This window comes from Triturus cristatus, chromosome 6 (genome assembly GCF_964204655.1).
Source record: "Triturus cristatus chromosome 6, aTriCri1.1, whole genome shotgun sequence".
Taxonomy (NCBI): domain Eukaryota; kingdom Metazoa; phylum Chordata; class Amphibia; order Caudata; family Salamandridae; genus Triturus; species Triturus cristatus.
In genome coordinates, this window is record NC_140589.1 from 619,146,597 (window position 1) to 619,170,167 (window position 23,571).

The window sequence follows — 23,571 nt, forward strand, 5'->3', positions numbered from 1 at the left end:
GCAAGACAAAAGGGAAAATAAATGTATCTATTCCGATTCCACATATGTTACCTTTGACTTCCACGTCAGGATGTGATGGGCCTTCCCTTTTATTATTTAGATGTTGTAAAGCCCTCTGTTTGGTTTTATCCTTGCTGTATCTTATAGCGGCAGCGTTCAGGGTAGATTTTCTTAATTTGAATTCAGTAATATACCAGGGTGCGTTTTTCGATCTGGATTTCTTAGTGCTTGGAGGGCGATAGTTTCACATGCTTTAAAAAAGCCCAAGATGGACAAAAAGGCGTTTACACTATATGACCTAGTGGCGTACCGAAAGTTGAGGGGGCCCCCCTGCAAGGTACATGGAGGAGGCCCCCGCTTGGATTTTATCCGGAGCTCTCAGGCCCGAAAGCTGTGCTGAGCGGGCCACCTGCAGCACGGGAGCTCCCCCCCCCCGCGCACCGCAGGGGCTGCGGGTGCCTGTGTTACGCCACTCATATAACCTCTTTATTTGTGTTAGGTTTTATCTGATGAAAATCAAGAGTGCGAAACAGCATGAATGATAATCCAAATTAAGGCACAAACGGAAGTTTGCACTTGAAACTGAATTAGTGGCCCAATTATATTCAGGAACGTGATGTGTTAAAGAGCAAGAGAAATCATGAAAGTGTAAGAAACAACTTGAATTAGTGAAAGAGTGAGTTTGATGGAATGAGTGAGTGAGCATGTCTGAGAGGAGGCACAAGCACAATGGATTTCATGAGCAGCATCAAAAGTTTTGAACAGGGGGAGTAACAACGCCACATATGCATCTAGGTGGCACACAGGAGATGGCTGAATCTGGCACTTTCCAATAAATAACAATGAGGTACATAAAGGATTTTATCTCAGAGAATAAATACTTCTAGGTGTAATGACATATCATGAAATATTGGATTATTTCAAAAGCTCCACCTGCCCATCCATAGCTTTCACTAAAACATAACACTTTTAGCCTATATGTCATTGGACTAATTATATATTTAAATATTGATCTTTTAGCCCATTCCTTCCAAAAGTGAAAGGAAGTTGTTGCACCTCAATAAATAGCTCACATGTAGATGCCTTGTGGCTCCTTGTTCGCTCCATTTGCGCACACAGCCCAGGAAGGTTTGCACACATATGCGGTGCTGCTGCATACAAAGAAAAATAATTTGAGGGAACATTGCCAGAGACCCTGAAGTATTGTGGAAACACGTGAAATTTACAAAATAGTCGGTGCAACAGAAGCACTCTCAATGGTGCATTTAAAATCACAAGGGCAGCACCTAAGTCTGGTTACAAAAGTGAAGATGAGTGACAGATCAGGCCCCAACCATGAGGCACATGTGTTGTATGCTGAACCTGTACAAACACGTAACCCAAGTCTCTCTGGGGAGAAGGGCGTCTGCCTGAATGGGAAGCCACTGTTTAATTTATGCTGGAGGTTGTAGGTGGCATGTGCTAGCACTCACATTTAGGGACGGAAGCACATTTTTCATCATCAGACTTTCTGGGCCAGGTGCATGAAGAAACCGTTTTGCGATTTCCTAATTGCGAATCCTTGCGATTCGCAATTAGGAAATCGCAAAACAGCATGAATGAAAGTGTGTTGAACACTTTTTGCGATTCCTAGGGGATTGCAAATGGCCTACCTCATAAATATTAATGAGGTAGGTCGCAATTTGCAACCCCCTAGGAATCGCAAAAATCACAGGGATGGTGGCCTGCTGCAGTCAGCAGACCACCATGCCTGTGATTGCTTTGAAATAAAGCATTTTTATTTTTATTTTTTTTAATTAAGCCCGTTTTCCTTAAAGGAAAATGGGATGCATTTTCTTTTCATTTTTGAAGAGTAGGCAGTTGTCCGTGGGACCACTACCTGCTCTTAAAAAACGCTGTAACAAACATTCCCAAAGGGGAAGGGTTCCCGAAGAAGGGACCCCTTCCCATTGGATCCTTTCCCATTTGCGAATGAGTTACCACCTACTTAAAGAAGGTGGAAAAATGCAAATGTTTTGTGACCGCATTCCGCTCACAAAAGATTCCTACATACCAATGCAATTCAGTATTAAGAAAGGACGCCCTAAACATGCCCCTTCCTAAACGCAAATCGCAAACTCATTTTGCAATTCGGTACCGAATCACAAAATATGGTTTGCTGCATCTGAAAAGCATTTTTTGCGTTCGCAACCGGGCCGATTCTGCAAATCGGCCCGTTTGCGAAGACAAAAATTCTTGATGCATGTGGCCCTTTTTCCCGAAGCAAAAGCAAGAGGGGGGAAGGAAGAAGGGGTAGGAAAAGAACAATCGGAAAACAGTGGCAGGGGTGAAGGCATGGGAGAAAAATAACCTTCGAGACTGAGATAAAGAGGCAGGAAGTGCAAGGTGGTGAAAGAGAAATGCATGAGGTGGAATGAAGACTGGCAGCTGTGGTACCTGGCAGCGGGCTCCTGTGGAACTCTATGGGCTCCTGCGTTTATGTTTTTATTGCTGTTAACAATCTCCATGGGTTTGATTCTGAATATAACTCTCATTGAAATTGCTATAAATGCATGAAACATAAAATATCCTTGAAATGGAAGCAATCGACTCAAATGTTCCTGAAATGGACGGCTAGCTTGAGAATAAGACAATCCGGCCTGCATAAATGATGTAAAGTTGGTGACAGCCCTTTCCAACCATGGCCTCCTGAAATCAATTTTCCAGACCCGCCAACCCTGTGTTTTACTGTTGCATAAAGCTCGGCAAAAATTGCGCCTTCCCCTCCCCCAACTACCCGACCGAGTAGGAACGTCACTTCCACAAGACAGGAGCGCGGGCAGACGGGCATGTTCTACGGCCTCGCGACATCCCCGGCAAGTGTCCTATTGGAAGTGACACAGCCTAAGCTGGAAGGCCTTTTCAAATCAGCTTACACTTCTCTTGCAGTCTCCCATTTCTTCCCTGAAACGTCGCACGTTCTCCGCGTGTTTCGTGGAAGCTTGATTGAAGTCCACAAATTTGGTTTTGTACCACTCGTCTACCTCCTGGGGGAAACAAACACACACGCAGGAGAGTAAGTCGGGCAACCGCAAGCGGAAAATGTGTACTGTCATATTAACAAGACAAGCAGCAAAGCTTCCCCCCAAACCATCAATCACCCGGGCGGAATTATATTATTCCAATGCTGGATTAAGTAGTGAAGTCTAATGAGGGAGAACCGTGGGGAGGGGCGAGGGGGAAACATCAGAGGTTTACAGAGCAATATGTGCGCGTCAAAGGGAGGATGCGCCTCGCTGCTCTGTACACGATGTGACATGTCACTCCAGCCCACACAGGGCACGCGCTCCGACTTCACCTGCAGGTTCTTGGCGGCAATCCCTTCGTACTCCGACTGGATGTCCCTCAGAGAGGCGGCCAGGTCTGGGATGGAGAACGCGATGTCCACGCTGGTGGTGGCGCTGTAAATCTGCTGCATCAAATCTTCAATCTCCTGCGTGTTGCGGCAAAGAAAGGGCACGTGGTAAACAAAATCTGGAGTCTGCAGCAGAGCTGTGCACATTGACACCGCACAATTTTCATTTTGAGGAGCACTTTTTTACCTCAGTGTGAACTCTTTGCAGAAACACGATTTCGGCTTCCAAGCGCTCCAGCTGCTTCTCCAGGGAGATGCGTCCAGCAGTGGCGGCGTCCACGTCCTGCAAGAAGAAAAGACAAGTTGTATCAGCGCAAATGCATAACCGTCCTGGCAACAGAATTACAAATGTGCTGGGGCGCCACTGTTATAACTAATTGACCTGCTCTATAATCTAAGACCTCGAGCAAGGCCAACAGACCTAGTACAACGGTGAACTCGGTGGGCCCACCATGCACAAAAAACTATAAAATTAATTAATGAGCTTGAAACAACCAATGCAGTGAAATACTTGAGAATGTTGTGCATCACTGCAAGCACACCCATTCATAACACAAAATCTAGCTTTTCTCTCTAACACTGGGTGTAGGTCAGGCAGTGTAAGCCTAAAAAAACCAACCTCTCTCCAATAGTGTTGTTCAGACAATTTTTCCTTCTTTTGGCCTTACACTAGCTTGGATGTGTGAACATGGCTCCATGGTATTAGGCAGCAAATAAAGGGGTTAGTGTTTACCTTTCCACACATGAGGAAATGAAATAAAAACCTCAAGGAGTCTGTGCTGTAGAGATAACGGGCCGACGTCTCCTTTAAAAGAAATGATCACAAAATCTTCTAATCACCCGCTGTTGATTCTAAAGTATGTAAAACTTAACACATTGAATATGAAGTTGTGTTGTCTTGCAACCTAGCACTGTCCAAACTTAAAATCAATTAAAAAATGGATTCCTGTAAGACGTTGTAAGAGGCAATGCTTTGCCCACTTGAAACTGCTTTTCTTTTCTCAAAATTTAGATCTAATTGCGTATTTTAGTGCCCTTGATTGTAGTATAGGGCTTAAATGAAGCTAATTTAACCGGGAGATTGGCAAGTAAATATTTATTCTAAGAAGATTTATGCTGAATATCACCAGGAAGGAGACAGCCAATTAGGAAAACAACCTCAATTTACAAGGCAATGGCTGCCTTGTGATCAACACATTAATTTACTACAAAGTACAATTTTAGTAGTCAATTAAGACGGCAGAAGGAAAAATATCTACTTTCACTGTGCAAGGGCTACTCAATGATTTCAATCACTAGTCTTTTAATAGTTATTGTATTTCTTAAGAAATTACAAGCAACAGAAAGCTCAAAACTCCAATCACATGGGTGAGTTTCCTTAACTAAAAACTCCTGCATGAGAGGCCCCTAAAAGAGAACCCATCAAAATGGGTTCAGTCATTGAGATAAGCTCTACACGACAAAGTCATAGGTTGGATTCTAAAGAAGTCTCACTAGCCAGAAAACAGACGAGGACATCACCTCCCTAAAAAATCAAAAGAAAAAGGTGCTGCATTCAAAACGAATGGTGAACGAGGACGGGAAATACGCTTTGTAAAAACAGATTTTTCCCAGAGTCATTGTGCTAACAGTACGTGTCTCATAAAGCTGTCATTCAAGACATAAACACAAACAGGATGTGAATTTGAGGTTTTTATTTCCTGTATCAAGATTCCTTGCAATGCATTCCTTTAGTTGTATTATATTTCTTTTTTATAAATGGCTTTAGAGAATGTGGTCTAACCTGCATGTATCTGGGATATAGACTGCCCTTAAAAAACTAATTTACGATGTGAATGGTCCCCCAACAATCTATAGTTATTAGGGATAAAGGACTCAAGGTCATAAATTCTGTTACACGAATATAGAGGAACGCTTCTTGTTGGATAGATCCATAGGGTTATTTGTTGCCATGATTGTGTTTGAATTACACAAGGTTACCTGCAAACCATGCTATATCATCAAAAGCATCCTACAAGCAGGTAAGATCAAGAAAAATAAAATCTAAGCACTTAAATTATTTAATTACACACTATGTGATTACTGATGATAAACTTACAAGAATGGCACTATTGTTGAATATATATAGATAGATAGATAGATAGATAGATAGATAGATAGATAGATAGATAGATAGATAGATAGATACACATACATATATCTTATATATATATATCTCTTCACCAGCTATCATCTTGCAGACTCCCGATTTCATACATCTCTCGAGGTCGGTGCAGAGAGGTGGGGGCTGGACCCACTTAAAATGTAATCAGCACTGCATTAATCTCCAAGCACAGAAAATGCTCGCATTCCAAAGTATCATAATCCGTGAAATGTATTGCAAAGGCTGAGGCATTTCGACCGGAAAGGTCTTTGTCAAAGCCCCAATAATCAATACTGCCCCACTTATTATAAATTCAAAACGTCACCATAAACACAGTAAAATGACCCGATAACGTGTCCTAGGAAGCTTGTTTCCAGTCCAGGGAAGGCATGGCTTGGCAGTTCGGGCTGGACTGTTCCCATGAGGCACAGGGTCAGACTGATTTGCATATGGCCATGTCTGAACTGGGGTGGCAGAGTGGGCTAAAGAACGGTGATGGATCAAACCCAGATCTGTTGACTGGGTGTGAGTGTTTGATTGGTTCTGATGCTCCGTCCATCACCACCCTCTTTTGTACCGCTCTGTTCGCCATAAGTTGGCAGGGTATGCTCAGACGTGAGTCCCTTGCTCACTTTGCCACTGGATTCAAGCAAGCCTGGCTGAAGACGGCTGAAATGCCAGAGACCGGTCCTAGGAAGCTTGTTTCCGGTCCAGGGAAGGCATGGCTTGGCAGTTCGGGCTGGACTGTTCCCATGAGGCACAGGGTCAGACTGATTTGCATATGGCCATGTTTGAACTGGGGTGGCAGAGTGGGCTAAAGAACGGTGATGGATCAAACCCAGATCTGTTGACTGGGTGTGAGTGTTTGATTGGTTCTGATGCTCTGTCCATCACCATCCCCTTTTGTACCGCTTTGTTCGCCATACGTTGGCAGGGTATGCTCAGACGTGAGTCCCTTGCTCACTTTGCCACTGGATTCAAGCAAACCTGGCTGAAGACGGCTGAAATGCCGGAAACCGGTCCTAGGAAGCTTGTGTCCGGACCAGGGAAGGCATGGCTTGGCAGTTCGGGCTGGACTGTTTCCATGAGGCACAGGGTCAGACTGATTTGCATATGGCCATGTCTGAACTGGGGTGGCAGAGTGGGCTAAACAACGGTGATGGATCAAACCCAGATCTGTTGACTGGGTGTGAGTGTTTGATTGGTTCTGATGCTCCGTCCATCACCACCCCCTTTTGTACCGCTTTGTTCGCCATAAGTTGGCAGGGTATGCTCAGACGTGAGTCCCTTGCTCACTTTGCCACTGGATTCAAGCAAGCCTGGCTGAAGACGGCTGAAATGCCAGAAACCGATCCTAGGAAGCTTGTTTCCGGTCCAGGGAAGGCATGGCTTGGCAGTTCGGGCTGGACTGTTCCCATGAGGCACAGGGTCAGACTGATTTGCATATGGCCATGTCTGAACTGTGGTGGCAGAGTGGGCTAAAGAACGGTGATGGATCAAACCCAGATCTGTTGACTGGGTGTGAGTGTTTGATTGGTTCTGATGCTCCGTCCATCACCACCCCCTTTTGTACCGCTTTGTTCGCCATAAGTTGGCAGGGTATGCTCAGACATGGTCCCTTGCTCACCTTGCCACTGGATTCAAGCAAGCCTGGCTGAAGACGGCTGAAATGCTAGAAACCAGTCCTAGGAAGCTTGTTTCCGGTCCAGGGAAGGCATGGCTTGGCAGTTCGGGCTGGACTGTTCCCATGAGGCACAGGGTCAGACTGATTTGCATATGGCCATGTCTGAACTGGGGTTGCAGAGTGGGCTAAAGAACGGTGATGGATCAAACCCAGATCTGTTGACTGGGTGTGAGTGTTTGATTGGTTCTGATGCTCCGTCCATCACCACCCTCTTTTGTACCGCTTTGTTCGCCATAAGTTGGCAGGGTATGCTCAGACGTGAGTCCCTTGCTCACTTTGCCACTGGATTCAAGCAAGCCTGGCTGAAGACGGCTGAAATGCCAGAAACCGGTCCTAGGAAGCTTGTTTCCGGTCCAGGGAAGGCATGGCTTGGCAGTTCGGGCTGGACTGTTCCCATGAGGCACAGGGCCAGACTGATTTGCATATCGCCATGTCTGAACTGGGGTGGCAGATTGGGCTAAAGAACGGTGATGGATCAAACCCAGATCTGTTGACTGGGTGTGAGTGTTTGATTGGTTCTGATGCTCCGTCCATCACCACCCCCTTTTGTACCGCTTTGTTCGCCATAAGTTGGCAGGGTATGCTCAGACGTGAGTCCCTTGCTCACTTTGCCACTGGATTCAAGCAAGCCTGGCTGAAGACGGCTGAAATGCCAGAAACCAGTCCCAGGAAGCTTGTTTCCGGTCCAGGGAAGGCAAGGCTTGGCAGTTCGGGCTGGACTGTTCCCATGAGGCACAGGGTCAGACTGATTGCATATGGCCATGTCTGAACTGGGGTGGCAGAGTGGGCTAAAGAACGGTGATGGATCAAACCCAGATCTGTTGACTGGGTGTGAGTGTTTGATTGGTTCTGATGCTCCGTCCATCACCACCCCCTTTTGTACCGCTTTGTTCACCATAAGTTGGCAGGGTATGCTCAGACGTGAGTCCCTTGCTCACTTTGCCACTGGATTCAAGCAAGCCTGGCTGAAGACGGCTGAAATGCCAGAAACCGGTCCTAGGAAGCTTGTTTCCGGTCCAGGGAAGGCATGGCTTGGCAGTTCGGGCTGGACTGTTCCCATGAGGCACAGGGTCAGACTGATTTGCATATGGCCATGTCTGAACTGGGGTTGCAGAGTGGGCTAAAGAACGGTGATGGATCAAACCCAGATCTGTTGACTGGGTGTGAGTGTTTGATTTGTTCTGATGCTCCGTCCATCACCACCCCCCTTTTATACTCCTTTACTTACTGACATAAAGTTGAAACGTCTTGATAAGCGCATTGTTTCTCACGGCTCATCCGTTTTTACAGGTTGCTAAATTCATGGGAAAATAATTAATATTTTAATGCATTGAGGAAGGTCAGACCATGATTCTTTCAAAAGCGTAATGGTGCCCCTGAGTGCATGTACATCCATTAACATGTCTAACCAGTTACCAAGTGGCTGGACAACAATCAAACATTTTTTTAAGCATTGTGGTACAGAATGCAATAGTAAAACGAAGTATGTACAAAATTAAGTACAAACTTCTGCAACTATGGTACTTTTGATTGTTGTGATTTTGACAAAGACCGTTCCAGTAGAAATGTATCAGCCTTTGCAATAAATTTCAAGGATTATGAAACTTTGAAGCACAGTAGGTAGTTATAGTTAGGGCCATGTTTCCACAGGAAATGCGTTTTTTGACTTGCCTATATCTTTGGCGCAGTTTGAAACTTCACCACATTTTCTAAAAAAAGGGCCAGATTAATTTTGTTTTGCATGGAAAGTTTCAGAGCGATCTGTGAAGTGGGGGCCGAGTAAAAGGGTGGGTCAAAATAAGTGCGTTTCCCATGCTAATTACCATAGGATATTTAGTTGAATCTGCAGCCCAAAGCACTTGACGGGATTTACACCAAATTTGGCAGAAAGGAAGATTTGGTTTCGCAGATCACACCTTCAGTCATTTGGTGTAAATCCATTCAGTAGTTGTTAAGAAATATAAGAAAACTAAGTTAGTGATATCTGTGGCAGAAGGGACTTTACGAATAATAACAAGCTTGTGCAGGGAAATGCAGAGCTCTGATTGGCTGCAAACACTTCAAGTGGCAGCCATCATGGGACTCCGCTTCAGCTGAGTCCCCCTAAAAAAATATAACAAAAAAAAAGGGAGATAGGGTAGGAATACCCTAACCCCCAAGCCTTAGTCTTGAGGTTCCCTGGAACGTCGCGATGGTATAAAAGTATTTTAAAAAATTGCTGCGAATTCGTGACATTTACAGCAAAAATAAGTTTACAAAACAAGAGCAGGCTCCTGCGCTTGTTTTCAAAAGGGCTCCTTAGTGGGCCAAGTCCAGGGGCATTTTTCAAAAACAGGAGGGGGCGCACAGGGCCCCCTCCCAAGCCTCATTGAGACCCAGGGACCACCACTTCCCCAGTGAACTCATACATTGTCGGGCCATACAGACCCCTCGTGCCAAGGGGACCACCAACTTCCCAGGGCTTAATAACACAAAATGGAGGGGTGGGGCCTGCAGACCCCCTGGGCCCCGGGGACCACCACCTTTCCAGGGCCAAATACTTTTCGCCAAGAATGGGAGCGGGGTGATGCGGCCCCCCTCCCAGGCTCTTCTTGGCCCCAGGGACCACCACCTCCCCTTGGCGGCCCATGCACAAGAAAGGAGGGGGGCTGCATGGCACCTCCTGGAGGCCTACATGGCCATGCAGACTGCCACCCTACAGGGCCAGCTCCAGCTATGTCCTCGAGTGCCCACCTTCAGGACATAGCTGTTTGCTTATGCATGGCAGAAGCTGTGACATCTACCGCCAAGAATAAGCAAACACTCCAGTTCCAGCGGGTGGGAGACATCAAAGTGCTCCCTCCCGCTAGAAGTGGAGGTTTCATCTGCTTCCCTGCCCACAGACATGCGAGCATGGAAAGTGATGAAACAGATTGCTCCTGTATGGAGGGGGCTGCTTTTCCAACAGCTCCCTCCGTGCAGCAGCAATGCCAGCTCCAACAGGAGACAGGGAGTTGGCTGGGACCACAAAGGCCTTGAGGCTCCTCCATGAGGTCCAAGAGAAGAGCAGGAAGAAGGAAAATAAAGGTCAGAAATTAGCAGAAAGAGGCAGAATAAAGGTTAGAAAGAGGCAGGATAAAGGTCAGAAATGAGCAGCAAGAGGCAAACTAAAGGTCATCAACAAGCTGTGAGAGGAAAGATAAAGGTAAGAAACAAGCAGAAAAAGGAAGACTAAAAGTCAGAAGCGAGCAGAAAGAGGCAGAATAAAGGCCAGCAATGAGCAGAAAGAGGCTAAATAAATGTGAGAAACGAGCAGCAAGAGACAGGATAAAGGTCAGAAAGGAGAAGACACAGGCAGAATAAAGTTCAGCAACGAGCTGAAAGAGGCAAGATAAAAGGTGAGAAACAAGCAGAAAGAGACAGAATACAGGTCAAAAACGAGCAGAAACAGGCAGAATTAAGGTGAGCAACGAACAGAAAGAGGCAGATTAGAGGTAGCAAATGAGCAGTAAGAGGCATAATGGAGGTCAGAAACGAGCAGAAAGAGGCAGAATATAGGTCAGAGGGGAGCAGAAAGAGGTAAAATAGAGGTCAGACACCAGCAGCAGGAGGCACAATAAAGGTGGGAAACAAGCAGGAAGAGGCAAAATAAAAGGTCAGCAATGAGCAGAAAGAGGCAGAATAAAGGTCAGAAACAAGAACAAAGAGGCAGAATAGAGGTCAGAAACGAGCACAAGAGGCAGAATAAAGTTTAGAAATGAGCAGAAAGAGGGACAATCGAGAACAGCAGCGAGCAGAAAGAGGCAGAATAAAGGTGGGAAATGAGCAACAGGAGGCAGGATTAAGGTCAGCAACAAGCAGAAAGAGGCAAGATAAAAGTGAGAAACAAGCAGAAAGCGGCAGAATAAAGGTCAGCAACGAGCAGGAAGAGGCAGAATAGAGAACAGAAACAAGCAGCAAGAGGTAAAATAAAGGTGGGAAACAAGCAGAAAGCGGTAAAATAACGGTCAGCAATGAGAAGAAAGAGGCAAAATAGAGGTCAGAAATGAGCAGCAGGAGGCAGAATAAAGGTCAGAAACGAGCAGACAGAGGAAGAATAAACATGAGAAACAAGCAGAAAAAAGGCATAATAAAGGTCAGAAACGAGCAGAAAGTGGCAGAATAAAGGTCAGAGGGGAGCAGAAAGAAGTAAAATAGAGGTCAGACACCAGCAGCAGGAGGCACAATAAAGGTGGGCAACGAGCAGGAAGAGGCAAAATAAAAGGTCAGCAATGAGCAGAAAGAGGCAGAATAGAGGTCTGAAACGAGCAGCAAGAGGCTAAATAGAGGTCACAAATGAGCAGAAAAGAGGCAGAATAAAGGTCAGAAACAAGCACAAAGAGGCAGAATAGAGGTCAGAAACGAGCAGCAAGAGGCAGAATAAAGTTCAGAAATGAGCAGAAAGAGGGACAATCGAGAACAGCAGTGAGCAGAAAGAGGCAGAATAAAGGTGGGAAATGAGCAACAGGAGGCAGGATTAAGGTCAGCAACAAACAGAAAGAGGCAAGATAAAAGTGAGAAACAAGCAGAAAGCGGCAGAATAAAGGTCAGCAACGAGCAGGAAGAGGCAGAATAGAGAACAGAAACAAGCAGCAAGAGGCAAAATAAAGGTGGGAAACAAGCAGAAAGCGGCAAAATAACGGTCAGCAATGAGAAGAAAGAGGCAAAATAGAGGTCAGAAATGAGCAGCAGGAGGCAGAATAAAGGTCAGAAACGAGCAGAAAGAGGAAGAATAAACACGAGAAACAAGCAGAAATAGGCAGAATAAAGGTCAGAAACGAGCAGAAAGAGGCAGAATAAAGGTCAGCAATGAGCCAAAGGAGGCAGAATAAAGGTCAGCAACGACCAGCAAGAGGCAAGATAAAGGTGAGAAACTAGCAGAAAGTGGCAGAATAAAGGCCAGTAATGAGCAGAAAGAGGGAGAATAGAGGTCAGAAACGAGCAGCAAAAGGCTAAATAGAGGTCAGAAATTAACAGAAACGAGGCAGAATAAAGGTCAGAAACAAGCAGAAAGAGGTAGAATAAAGGTCCGAAACAAGCAGAAAGAGACAGAAAAAAGGTCAGACGGGAGCAGAAAAAAGCAGAATACAGGTCAGAAATAAATTGTAAATTGATACTTGTATAGCGCACTACTCACCCGCAAGGGTCTCAAGGCGCTTGTACGAATACCGCTGTGGAACCCATCCTGGCTTTCCCTGTGAGGTGTCCACTCCTGGGCACCCACAAGGTGGAGGCCAGGCATCCTTAGCGTTGTGGGGGCTGTTGTGGAGATTAAGCAAAATATTGCCCAGAGTTGCAGAGTGGGACTCCATGATTGGAATAGGCACCGAGGCGAGAATTATCAGGTCCGTGGAATTTTGAGCCCAAGACCCGCTGAGGTGGGGAATTGAACCCTGGTCCCGGGCCAGACCTCTGCATCAGGGTCTGCTGCTCTAACCACTGAGCCACACTTCTCCAGAAATAAGCAGAGAGAGGCAAAATAGAGATCAGAAATCAGCAGCAAGAGGCAAAATAAATGTCAGCAATAAGCAGAAAGAGGCAGAATAGAGGTAAAAATGAGCAGAGAGAGGAAGAACAGAGAGCAGAAACGAGCAGCAAGAGGCAGAAAAGAAGTCAGAAATGAGGAGAAAGAGGCAGAATAAAGATCAGGAATGAGCAGCAAGAAGCAGAATAAAGTTGAGAAATGAGCAGGACGACGCAGGATAAAGGTCAGCAACGAGCAGAAAGAGGCAAGATAACAGGTAGAAACGGGCAGAAAGAGGCAGAATAGAGGTCAAGAACAAGCAGAAAGAGGCAGAATTAAGGTGAGCATCAAACAGAAAGAGGAAGATTACAGGTAGGAAACAAGCAGCAAGAGGCATAATGGAGGTCAGAAATGAGCAGAAAGACGCAGAAAAAAGGTCAGAAGGGAGCAGAAAAAGGCAGAATAAAGGTAGCTACAAGCAGAAAGAGGTGAGAAACGATCAGAAAGCGGCAGAATAAAGGTCAGCAACGAGCAGGAAGAGGCAGAATAGAGAACAGAAACAAGCAGCAAGAGGCAAAATAAAGGTGAGAACTAAGAAGAAAGAGGCAAAATGACAGTCAGCAATGAGAAAAAAGAGGCAAAATAGAGGTCAGAAAAGAGTAGCAGGAGGCAGAATAAATGTCAGAAACAAGCAGAAAGAGGAAGAATAAACATGAGAAACAAGCAGAAAAGGGCAGATTAAACGTCAGAAATTAGCAGAAAGAGGCAGAATAAAGGTCAGCAATGAGTTAGAAGAGGCAGAATAAGGGTCAGCAATGAGCAGAAAGAGGAAAAAAAAGGTGAGAAATGAGCAGAAAAAGGCAAAATAAAGGTCAGAAACTAGCAGAAAGAGGCAAAATAAAGGTCAGAAACGAGCTTGCTCAGAATTGCTGAGACCTCTTCAGAGGCTCTGCTCCCTTTTTCAACCACTCTGCAAAGGAGCCTCCTGGTACACTACTGGTTGGGGATGAAGTCCCCTTGGCTGCTGAGGGTCATTGGGAGTCATAAAACCCCAATTGTTGCCACAAGTAAGTCCCTCACTGAGGAATTGCTGAAACTAGAGGTGAGCGCGCTGGTAAACTCTGCTCCCCCGATGGGCTGGTGGAGTTTATGCAGAACTCCACGTTCAATGCGGAGCACGGAGTGGCCAAAACTCCACAAGCTCCACTAGCGGAGCGGAGTTTACCACCCACCCCTAGTTACTATTCACACACCCACTCAGAGATTCATGTACCCACTCAGAAATTCATGCACCCACTCACTCACCCACTCAGAGACTCACACACACACTAACCTACCTATACAGTCACTCACAAACCCACTCTCAAATGTTACAGGTTACACTTAGGAAACAAAATTTAAAAAAACAGCGAAATTCACTGAAAAAAAACAAAAGCTTACAGGGACATTATAGTTAGGAAACAGAATTTTAAAAAGTCTTAAAAATTCACTGAAAAAAAACAAAGGTATATATATATTCACTTAAAAAACTATAGGTTTCTCACAGGTTATAGTTAGGTGGATATTTCTCTCGTAAAAAACCAATGAAATTCCCCCGTTATAGTTAGTTCAGATAACTATAACTCGCGCGCCCGCAATCCACTGCTGATGACGTCACATATTACATCACTCAAGACATGGTCAGTGGCATCACTCATGACATCACTGATGACATCATCTTGTGATAGAGTGGCGGTCGCGCGAGTTATAGTTATCTGAACTAGCTATAACGGGGGAATTTCATTGTTTTTTTACGAGAGAAATATCCACCTAACTATAACCTGTGTGAAACCTATGGTTTTTTAAGTGAATTTGCAAGGTTTTTTAAATGCTAATTCCTAACTATAACGTGTGTGAAACCTATGGTTTTTTAAGTGAATTTGTACGGTTTTTTAAATGCTAAGTTATGTATTTCTTAATATATCTTTTTTTTTAAATTTTTTTACCGTGCGCGCACCCCGCGATTTTTAAAAAAAAGAAATGAAATGTTTTTTTCCCCCTGGGGGGTCCTTCTGTGGTCAGGAACTCTCTTCCCTGCCCCCTTTTCAAGTTTTTCACCTTTTTTCCCCCAGTCCTTTTCAGTGCGAGAGACAAAATGGCGGCCAACACTTCCTGATTTCGACCGATTCGCATGTTGACTGACATCTAACAACCAATCAGAATTTCGCTCGAAGAGCTCTAATTAGAGCGAAACACTGTGTCAGGGGTTGCTTTTACTCATTTCAGGTTGGCTTGATTGGTATTTTACCAATTCAAAGCTGTAATACTGTGTCTGGAGTGGTAATTGGCTTTTGTCATTTTACAGCTCGGCAAGGACAGCACTGTGCTAGTCCTATGCTTAAAGACTTTGCTGTACAAATGGCAAAAGACTTTGTCCTTTTCTATCTCGGCGTGGATGGCACTGTGCTAATCCTATGCTTAAACATTTTGATAGAAAAACAGACATTTGAGGTGAGCAGATCTAGAGTGTCGCTGGTGTTGAGAGTGCTCCATACAGGAGCTGCTTTCCACCTAAACTTGAGAACTACCCAGAGTTCTCTGCTTCTTTTTTGCATAATTTATTCGTCACTCTATGCCTGAAAGGGTATTTTTTTTACTTATACTGGGTGCTCCCTTGTGTCTGGACAAAGCTATACCTCTCTGAAGAGCTCTAATTAGAGCAAAACACCGTGTCAGGGGTTGCTTTTACTCATTTCAGGTTGGCTTGATTGGTTTTATACCAATTCAAAGCTGTAATACTGTGCCTGGAGTGGTAATTGGCTTTTGTCATTTTACAGCTCGGCAAGGACAGCACTGTGCTAGTCCTATGCTTAAAGACTTTGCTGTACAAATGGCAAAAGACTTTGTCCTTTTCTATCTCAACGTGGATGGCACTGTGCTAATCCTATGCTTAAATATTTTGATAGAAAAACAGACATTTGAGGTGAGCAGATCTAGAGTGTCGCTGGTGTTGAGAGTGCTCCATACAGGACCTGCTTTCCACCTAAACTTGAGAACTACCCAGAGTTCTCTGCTTCTTTTTTGCATAATTTATTCATCACTCTATGCCTGAAAGGGTATTTTTTTGATATATATATATATATATATATATATATATATATATATATATATATATATATATATATATATATGACTCAAAGTTCATTTGTGCATTTTATTGTAATTGCAACATGTCCATAAGATATGATACACATATATATGTATCACTGAAAAAGTCAAAGGTTAAAGGGACGTTATAGTTAGACTCACATTTCACTTGTACAAAACCAGAGAAATTCAGCAGTTATAGTTACCAAAGCTAACTATAACGTACGCCCCGCAATTCAGAACTTATGACATCATATATTAGTCACTCCTGACATAGTCAGTGACATCACTGATGACATCTCAAATGACATAACTGATAACATCATCCACACAACCACTCAAACACCCATTCATACCCCTATACAACCTTTGATACACCCACTCACACACCCACACAACCCATGCAGCTACTCATACAACTAGTCACTCACCTATACAGCCACTCACCCATACTACTTACACACCCACTTATTCACCTAAACAGCCACTCACACACCCACTTACTTGCCCATACAGCCTCTCAAAACAGCCACTCACTCAACCATACTCACCCATACAAGCACTCAGACACACTCATGCACACACCCACACAACCACTTACATACTAATTCACACATCCATACAACTCCCACATCAGCTGACTCATCCACTCAACCATACAGCCATTCACAGAGGAATAGTTTCCAATACAGCCACTCACATACCAACTCACTTAAACACCCACTCAAATAACCACTATCTCACCCATATACCCACTTACACACCCTGTCACTCACTCATACAGCCATTCAGACACCCACTCACTCACCTATAAGTCACTCACACACCCACTCATCTATCCATACAGCCACTCACTCACCCATACAGCCACTGATACACCCACTAAATCACCAATACAACCACTCATACAGCCACACACGTGCCCACACAGCTACTTGCACATCCACTTATATACACATACAGCCACCCCCACTCACACACCTATACAGCCACTCACACAACCACTCACACACGGATATACACAGTAATACAGCTATTAACATAATATATGTTAAAAATAGTATCACTCATTAGTTGTACACATAGTATACTAATGTACTAAAGTAAACTTTTGTAGCAGCTTATTATATATGTTTAACAAACCTAACCTCTTACAAGAAATTACACTCACTGGATGATGTCATCAGTGAGGTAATCAATGGTGTCATTTGAGATGTTATCAGTGATGTCACTGACTATGTCATGAGTGATATATGTGAGGTCATCAGCAGTGCATAGAGGGGGCATAAGTTATAGTTAGCTCAGGTAACTGGAGCTGCTGAATTTCCCTCGTTTTGTATGAGTGAAATGCGAGCCTAACTATAACGTCCCTGTAACCTTTGACTTTTCCAGTGATACATATATATGTGGATCATATCTTATGGACATGTTGCAATTACAATAAAATGCACAAATGAACTTGAAGTCATATATATATATATATATTCCAGCTACCAAAATGCGGAGCACTCCCAGGACGTTTTCAAAGGTATTTATTAGAGCAAATGCATTTCAGCGTTTAGCCTTCCTCAGTGCTCATCAACTTAGCCCCAAGCACAAAGCACATTCAAATACAACCGCAAATGGTTTCATTGGAGTGGCAATTTATCATGGCCAGTGACGAAGGACTAATTCAGTTCACAGTATATTGTTAAATCTTGTGGCTGCCATGTTGGTGTGTGCTTTACTGCTTACAGCCTTATGGTGAATACCTTATGCAAAAAAACAAGCTACGGCTGACCATAAGTTAAGCACTTCAAATCCCAAATTTTTTAGTTAAAAGTTCAGTCCCTGTGCACAAATCTTCCTGGAGCACGCCGTAGATCGACTCCACTGGAGACCAGTTATATGAAAGAAGAGCAAAAGAGGAAGGTGCACCAGTAAGAAGTTCAGGTCCAAACAATATCTTTGAAATATTCTTTTAATTTTCTTGTAAAAAGACTCGCAGCCAACGCGTTTCGTTCCACACTGGAACTTCTTCAAGGCAAAAACAGGCTTCTGTTAGAACAGACAACGTAGTTAAGGATGCAACGTAATGGTATCCCGCACATGTGAAGAATATATATTCACAAACAGATGGTAAGTATATCAGTAGTAAGAATATAATATGGCTTCGTCTAATGTTCGAGTTCAAAACAGGAAGAGTCACCACGACAGCATGGGTAGCTATACAATACAGGTGACCAAAGTGACGGCTCCGTAATACGAGCACACAAGTATCAGGGATTCCAATATTCTTGGAATCCAATGTCCCCAACCCGTCCTCAGAACGTGTAACAGCAAAGTGCAGTTTGCTGTTACACGTTCTGAGGACGGGTTGGGGACATTGGATTCCAAGAATATTGGAATCCCTGATACTTGTGTGCTCGTATTACGGAGCCGTCACTTTGGTCATCTGTATTGTATAGCTACCCATGCTGTCGTGGTGACTCTTCCTGTTTTGAACTCGAACATTAGACGAAGCCATATTATATTCTTACTACTGATATACTTACCATCTGTTTGTGAATATATATTCTTCACACGTGCGGGATACCATTATGTTGCATCCTTAACTATGTTGTCTGTTCTAACAGAAGCCTGTTTTTGCCTTGAAGAAGTTCCAGTGTGGAACGAAACGCGTTGGCTGCGAGTCTTTTTACAAGAAAATTAAAAGAATATTTCAAAGATATTGTTTGGACCTGGACTTCTTACTGGTGCACCTTCCTCTTTTGCTCTTCTTATGGTGAATACCTCATTGTGTTTAAAAGGCTGCATTTCCTCTCGAATGAAAAGAAAGTCATTTTATTTAAATGTCACTTACACACAACATGATTAATGCCGTCCTTCGTGATGCCAGCCTCTGTGCCTCCTTTTTATTGCTGGTGCCTTTTTGCCATCCCTCGCCGTGCCAAAGTTTCAGAAATGTTGCGCATTCCTGCAGGTTAAAGTATGAATTACTTCAATCCTTCCATTTATTAGAGCACTGCTCTAATAAATACCTTTGAAAACGTCCTGGGAGTGCTCCGCATTTTGGTAGCTGGAATAATTTACGTGATTTCACCCTCACGTTGGCGGACAGCATTACCCGTCGAATAAGAGTTCAGCAGCTGGGTGATACTTGGAGCGTGATGTTAATTTCTGCTTGAACCGCCAAGGCAGCAAGAAATGGAAAACACCCTGCCAGCTGGTACATGCTGTCATTTATTTAATGGAAGGATTGAAGTAATTCATACTTTAACCTGCAGGAATGCGCAACATTTCTGAAACTTTGGCACGGCGAGGGATGGCAAAAAGGCACCAGCAATAAAAAGGAGGCACAGAGGTTGGCATCACGAAGGACGGTATTAATCATGTTGTGTGTAAGTGACATTTAACCCCTTCAGCGCTGCGGGAATTCCCCCGCGGTGCTGAAGGGTTCGAGCGCGGGCGGGGCCATGACGGAACGGTTCCGTCATGAGCACAGCGCAACCGATGCTCATGACGGAACCGTTCCGTCATGGGCATGGAAGGGGTTAAATAAAATGACTTTCTTTTCATTCGAGAGGAAATGCAGCCTTTTAAACACAATGAGGTATTCACCATAAGGCTGTAAGCAGTAAAGCACACACCAACATGGCAGCCACAAGATTTAACAAAATACTGTGAACTGAATTAGTCCTTCGTCACTGGCCATGATAAATTGCTACTCCAATGAAACCATTTGCGGTTGTATTTGAATGTGCTTTGTGCTTGGGGCTAAGTTGATGAGCACTGAGGAAGGCTAAACGCTGAAATGCATTTGCTCTAATAAATACCTTTGAAAACGTCCTGGGAGTGCTCCGCATTTTGGTAGCTGGAATAATTTACGTGATTTCACCCTCACGTTGGCGGACAGCAGCACCCGTCGAATAAGAGTTCAGCGGCGGGGTGATACTTGGAGCTTGATATATATATATATATCCATATGAAAGCTGCTTGCAAATTGAAGACACCTGGAAGGGCTCGTTTTAGTTTGCTGCTGCCTGCCGAATAGAGGAGGGTGAAATATAACGTTGTGTGCGGTGTCTTCAATTTGCGAGCAGCTTTCATATGGAGTATGTTGTGGCCCTCTCTGGCCACGAAGACAACCCCACTGCTGGAGAAGCAGGTCTATGTGCCTTGATCGAGAGGCACAGTGTGGAACAACGTACCCGTTTTGTGAGGCGCAATTGAAGCAGCAGGCTGGCCTTGCCCTTAACAGCGACCCAATTGAATTGTAATTATGGAGGTGAAGGTATAGCGGCCTCTACTAAAGAACTGAATGCTTACCTGTACTACGATATCCGGCATGCATAGCAAGTACACGACCATTGAGGCAGGATTAAGAACTTAAAACACCTGCCAAAATTATGCATGCTGCTCCTTTCCCCCCAACGCCAAGCCAGTGATTAAGGGAAGTTTTTCCGAAACGCATATGGCGTGAATTGGCGCAAGACTTTGCTGGAAGGGCTCGTTTTAGTTTGCTGCTGCCTGCCGAATAAAGGAGGGTGAAATATATTGTGTGCGGTGTCTTCAGTTTGCGAGCAGCTTTCATATATAGTATGTTGTGGTCCGCTCTGGCCACAAAGACAACCCCACTGCTGGAGAAGCAGGTCTATGTGCCTTGATCGTGAGGCACAGTATTGAACAACGTACCCGTTTGGTGAGGTGCAATTGAAGCAGTAGGCTGGCCTTGCCGATAACCGCGACCCAATGGATTTGTAATTATGGTGGTGAAGGTAAAGCGGCCTCTACTAAAGAACAGAATACTTACCTGGACTACGATATCCAGCATGCATAGCAAGTACACGCCCATTGAGGCAGGATTAAGAACTTAAAACACCTGCAAAAATTATGCACCCTGCTCCTATCCCCTAATGCCAAGCCAGTGATGAAGGGAAGTTTTTCCGAAACGTGTATGGCGTGAATTGGCGCAAGACTTTGCTGGAAGGGCTCGTTTTAGTTTGCTGCTGCCTGCCAAATAAAGGAGGGTGAAATATAACGTTGTGTGCGGTGTCTTCAATTTGCAAGCAGCTTTCATATGGAGCATGTTGTGGTCCGCTCTGGCCACGAAGACAACCCCACTGCTGGAGAAGCAGGTCCATGTGCCTTGATCGTGAGGAACAGTGTGGAACAACGTACCCGTTTGGTGAAGTGCAATTGAAGCAGCAGGCTGGCCTTGCCCATAACTGCGACGCAATAGATTTGTAATCATGGAGGTGAAAGTAAAGCGACCTCTACTAAAAAACTGAATACTTACCTGGACTATGATATCCAGCATGCATCGCGAGTACACGCCCATTGAGGCAGGATTAAGAACTTAAAACACCTGCAAAAATTATGCACGCTGCTCCTTTCCCCCTAACGCCAAGCCAGTGATGAAGGCAAGTTTTTCTGAAACGCGTATGGCATGAATTGGCGCAAGACTTTGCTGGAAGGGCTCGTTTTAGTTTGCTGCTGCCTGCCGATTAAAGGAGGGTGAAATATAACGTTGAGTGCTGTGTCTTCAATTTGCGAGCAGCTTTCATTTGGAAAATATATATATATATATCACTGAAAAAAACATAGGTTTCACACACGTTATAGTTAGGAATTAGCATTTAAAAAACCTTGCAAATTCACTTAAAAAACCATAGGTTTCACACATGTTATAGTTAGCTGGACATTTCACTCGTGAAAAACCATTGAAATTCCCCCGTTATAGTTAGTGCAGGCAACTATAACTCACGCGACCGCAATCCTCTGCTGATGACGTCAGATATTACATCACTGTATTTAGACACTTATTTACCCATGTCTTCTTCCATTAATTTTTAGCTATACATATATTACAAATATTTTTTTCTCAGAAAGACACATATGTCATCAGTGATGAAATATCTGACGTCATCAGCAGAGGATTGCGGTCGCGTGAGTTATAGTTGCCTGTACTAACTATAATGGGGGAATTTCAATGGTTTTTCACGAGTGAAATGTCCAGCTAACTATAACATGTGTGAAACCTATGGTTTTTTAAGTGAATTTGCAAGGTTTTTTAAATGCTAATTCCTAACTATATCGTGTGTGAAACCTATGGTTTTTTCAGTGAATTTGTACGGTTTTTTAAATGCTAAGTTATGTATTTTGAAAAAATTTTTTAAGGTTTTTCACCGTGCGCGTACCGTACGCGCACGGTGCGCTTTGCGCACCGCGCGCCCCCGTTACGCAGTTCGCGGAATTTTTCCGTTTCTACCGTACGCGCACGCTAAGCTTACTCCGCGATTTTCCGCAAAAAAATTAAAGGAAATTTTGGCCCTTGGGGGTCCTTCTGGGACCCCCTGACAAAGGCTAGGGGGTCAGGAACTGTCCACCCTGCCCCCTTTTCACGTTCTCCACCTTTATTTTTCACCCCCTCAGACTGCGAGAGACAAAATGGCGGCCGACACTTCCTGGTTTCGACCGATTCGAATGTTTACTGAGATCTAACAACCAATCAGAATCGCGCTCGCGCACGGCAGCGTGCACGTACGGTAAGTTTTACCGTACGTGCACGGTGCGCGCTTATAGATATATATATGCTTTTAAATGCTATTTTCTCAGGAAATACTGAACAGATTTACACCAGACCTGCAAAAGGCACATCCCTGACCTGAGGACTACCTCTATGCCAAATTTCAAGTAATTCTGTTCAGCCGTTCGGGCTGTAGCTTGGACTAAAGGTCCTATGGAAAAATGCATGGGGAAAACGCGTTTTGGGACCCCCCCTTTTTCTCAGCCCCCGCTTGACAAATCCCCCCGAGACTTTCAGGGAAGGAGCGGAGCAGAGCGCCCCCCCTATTTTGAAAATTTCGCGAGGATTCGTCAATCGGCGCCAAAGTTATTCCAAATAGAATGTTGCGGATTTCCTATGGAAACACGGTCCTAACTATAACTATCTACTGGCGACTGCCAGTAGATACTGGCGGTCGCCAGTAGATAGTTATAGTTACAACCTATTTTCCATAGGAAATCTCAAAATTCGATTTTGAATAACTTTGGCGCCGGTTGACGAATCCTCGCTAAATTTTCAAAACAAATGGGGCGCTCCGTTCAGCTCCTACCCTGAAAGTCTCGGGGTGATTCGTCAAGCGGGGGCCGAGAAAAAGGGGGGGTCCCAAAACGCGTTTTCCCCATGCATTTTTCCATAGGACCTTTAGTCGCAGCTACAGCCCGAACGGCTGAACAGAATTACGTGAAATTTGGCAGAGAGGTAGCCATAAGGTCAAAGAAGTGCCTTTTGAAGGTCTTGTGTAAATCTGTTCAGTATTTCCTGAGAAAATAGCATTTAAATCCATATCAATATCTATACGCGCGCACCGTGCGCGCACCCTTACGTGCGCGAGCGCAATTCTGATTGGTTGTTAGATGTCGGTAAACATTCGAATCGGTCGAAACCAGGAAGTGTCGCCTGCCATTTTGTCTCTCGCAGTCTGAGGGGGTGCAAAACAAAGGTGGAGAACGTGAAAATGGGGCAGGGTGGACAGTTCCTGACCCCCTAGCCTTTGTCAGGGGGTCCCAGAAGGACCCCCAAGGGCAAAAAAAAGAATTTTTTTTTTTCGAAAAATCGCGGAGTGCGCGCACCCTGCGCGCACGGTGAAAAAACGGTAAAAATTCCACGAAGTTCACGAAGCGCGCGCACGGTGCGCGCACGGTGCGCGCAAGCTGAAAATTCCATAAAAAAAAAAAATACATACATAAATTAGCAT

The 23,571-nt window shown here is 44.5% G+C and overlaps 1 protein-coding gene across 1 annotated transcript in view; it reads right to left on the bottom strand.

Moving 5' to 3' along the window:
• LOC146817654 (desmin-like) overlaps window positions 1–23,571 on the bottom strand; it is a 102,223-nt gene that overhangs the window by 44,729 nt on the left and 33,923 nt on the right. The window contains exons 5-7 of the mRNA XM_085609223.1: window positions 3,582–3,677; window positions 3,338–3,472; window positions 2,916–3,026 (exon numbers count right to left, since the gene is read on the bottom strand). Coding sequence (XP_085465349.1) covers window positions 2,916–3,026; window positions 3,338–3,472; window positions 3,582–3,677 — 342 coding nt within the window. The remainder of the gene's footprint in view (window positions 1–2,915; window positions 3,027–3,337; window positions 3,473–3,581; window positions 3,678–23,571) is intronic.